At 37.0% G+C, this 2,138-nt stretch overlaps 1 protein-coding gene across 1 annotated transcript in view; it reads left to right on the top strand.

Annotated features, from left to right (window-relative positions):
- The window catches only part of LOC111383495 (protein disulfide isomerase-like 5-4), an 8,818-nt gene extending 7,094 nt beyond the window's left edge, over positions 1 to 1,724 (top strand). The window contains exons 11-15 of the mRNA XM_023007611.1: positions 73 to 216; positions 437 to 661; positions 1,010 to 1,159; positions 1,247 to 1,324; positions 1,410 to 1,724. Of these exons, the coding sequence (XP_022863379.1) occupies positions 73 to 216; positions 437 to 661; positions 1,010 to 1,159; positions 1,247 to 1,324; positions 1,410 to 1,487 (675 nt within the window). The 3' untranslated portion in view covers positions 1,488 to 1,724. The remainder of the gene's footprint in view (positions 1 to 72; positions 217 to 436; positions 662 to 1,009; positions 1,160 to 1,246; positions 1,325 to 1,409) is intronic.
- Positions 1,725 to 2,138: the final 414 nt, after the last annotated feature.

Here is a 2,138-nt window from a genome sequence, read left to right as displayed (position 1 = left end):
TTTTTGCTGAAATTGCTGGATGGCATATGGTACCATGATTATCTGTCAAATAATTGGTTTTGATCCTTTCAGACAATGGAGGATATGGTAGCTCCTATTTCTTTGCAGTCACAAAGTGCTTCAGATAGTCAGCCATCCAAGATGACAGATGATGCCAAGAGGCCTGCACCTTTAACAGGAGGATGTAGAATTGAGGGTTTTGTACGTGTAAAGAAGGTATTGTTTACATAAATTATGGTCCTTGATTCTCTTGTCATTGTTCTGTGATTAACTATTTAACAGGAAGATGTAGGTTTAAGGGTACATGTAGTAAGATACTGATTACATAAATTATAGTCATGATTCTTTCCTTGGAACATTATTCTATTCTTAACTACTTATGGTTCAAAAATTGTTCGTCTTATGTACGATCTTAAGTTTGTCTTGTGTTGTGCAGGTTCCTGGCAACCTTATCATATCAGCTCGTTCAGCTTCCCATTCTTTTGATGCTTCTCAGATGAACATGTCACATGTTATTTCTCACTTTTCTTTTGGTAAAACGATCTCACCAAGGGTAATGAGTGGCATGAAGCAAGTGCTGCCATATCTTGGAGGAAGCCATGATCGGTTGAATGGCATGCGATATATCAGTAATCCAAGTGATTCAAATGCAAATGTTACTGTAAGTTTTGTGTCTCTTATATACATTGTTTCTCCCCTCTCATGTGCCATTCGTTTTTATATTATATTGTTTCAGAATGCTTCTACCCTTGCCATTGCCATTGCCATTACCAACCCTCCTCCTCTCTTCTTCTCGAGGTCTATAAAAAATGAGTATACTTCTGTATACTTGCAATTTAGCTTTTTAGCGACTGTTCAAATAGAAACAGACGTGTTAAAATTTTGTTGGTCTATCAGCCGTGCACCTTATTTATTATTGAGCTTCATGCTGATGAACCAATTTGCCTATTTGAGTTTTTAAATCTTGCCGATGATTTTGTAATATATCTGCTATTGTGTGCACTCGCAGATAGAGCACTATCTTCAAGTCGTAAAAACTGAGGTGATGACAAGATCCTATAAATTAGTCGAGGATTATGAGTACACTGCCCACAGCAGTCTGGTTCACAGCGTTGACATTCCAGTTGCCAAATTTCACTTTGAGCTATCTCCGATGCAGGTTTTGAGCCAATTTATTTGAATCGTCATTAAAGATTGCATTATAGGGTCGTTCTCCATTTGCTTCATCTCTTTCTTCTTGTTCTAGGTCTTAATAACTGAAAACTCAAAGTCTTTTTCGCACTTCATTACAAACGTCTGTGCCATTATTGGAGGTATTTTTACGGTAGGTTTCTCGCCCCCTCCTCCTTTCTCTTCTCGGGTTTTTTGTCATTACTGTGTGGCGCGGACTTTAATATTTGCGGTTTCAGGTTGCTGGAATATTGGACTCAGTGCTTCACAACACCATGAGACTGATGAAAAAAGTTGAATTGGGGAAACACTTCTGAAAGAAATTTGGAATTAGGCAGGTTTATTGAAGAATATCAATTAGTGTGCACATTTTTTTATATAGATGAATATGTATTTTGGTATTTAGAATTTTTGCAAGCAAGCACGAGAATCACCCTGTTATCTTCACTTTGGTGGAGGTTATATTATTATGCAAAACTGCCTTGAGGCAAACTTGGCCCTGTTTGGGGTGGATAAAAAAAATTAGATTTTCAATAAGGTTAGATGAAATTTGGTGAAACGTTTGGTTAAAAAGTCGATAAAAGTTGTAGGTTTCATGAACTCTGTGGCTGAAAATGAATTTTACGAAATGGGGACCACACTTCTTTTTTAGCCATAACAAACTATTATCTTCCTTGGAATATATGAAACTAGTGAACAAAAGGGTAACGATACGAACCATAGGTAAGCTGCGGTTCGTTTCCCCTTATTTGGATCATCATTTTGCAAATAACTATCGTGTTTACAGGGTTTCGGGGATCGATTCATTCAAGAAACACGAGCAGCTTTACATTATGTGAGTGTTCTAGTGAAAAAGGCAAAGTTCAAAATTTGGTAGGGATTTGGGAAAATAGAAATGATTTTATTATTTGGGAAAATGTGATAGGACCATTGTGCTAATTGGTCAATTATTGACTTTAGGGGTTGAC

Source organism: Olea europaea, unplaced genomic scaffold (genome assembly GCF_002742605.1).
Source record: "Olea europaea var. sylvestris unplaced genomic scaffold, O_europaea_v1 scaffold2703, whole genome shotgun sequence".
NCBI lineage: Eukaryota > Viridiplantae > Streptophyta > Magnoliopsida > Lamiales > Oleaceae > Olea > Olea europaea.
Note: the sequence above shows the minus strand (reverse complement) of the source record. Positions and strands in the feature narration are given on the sequence as shown.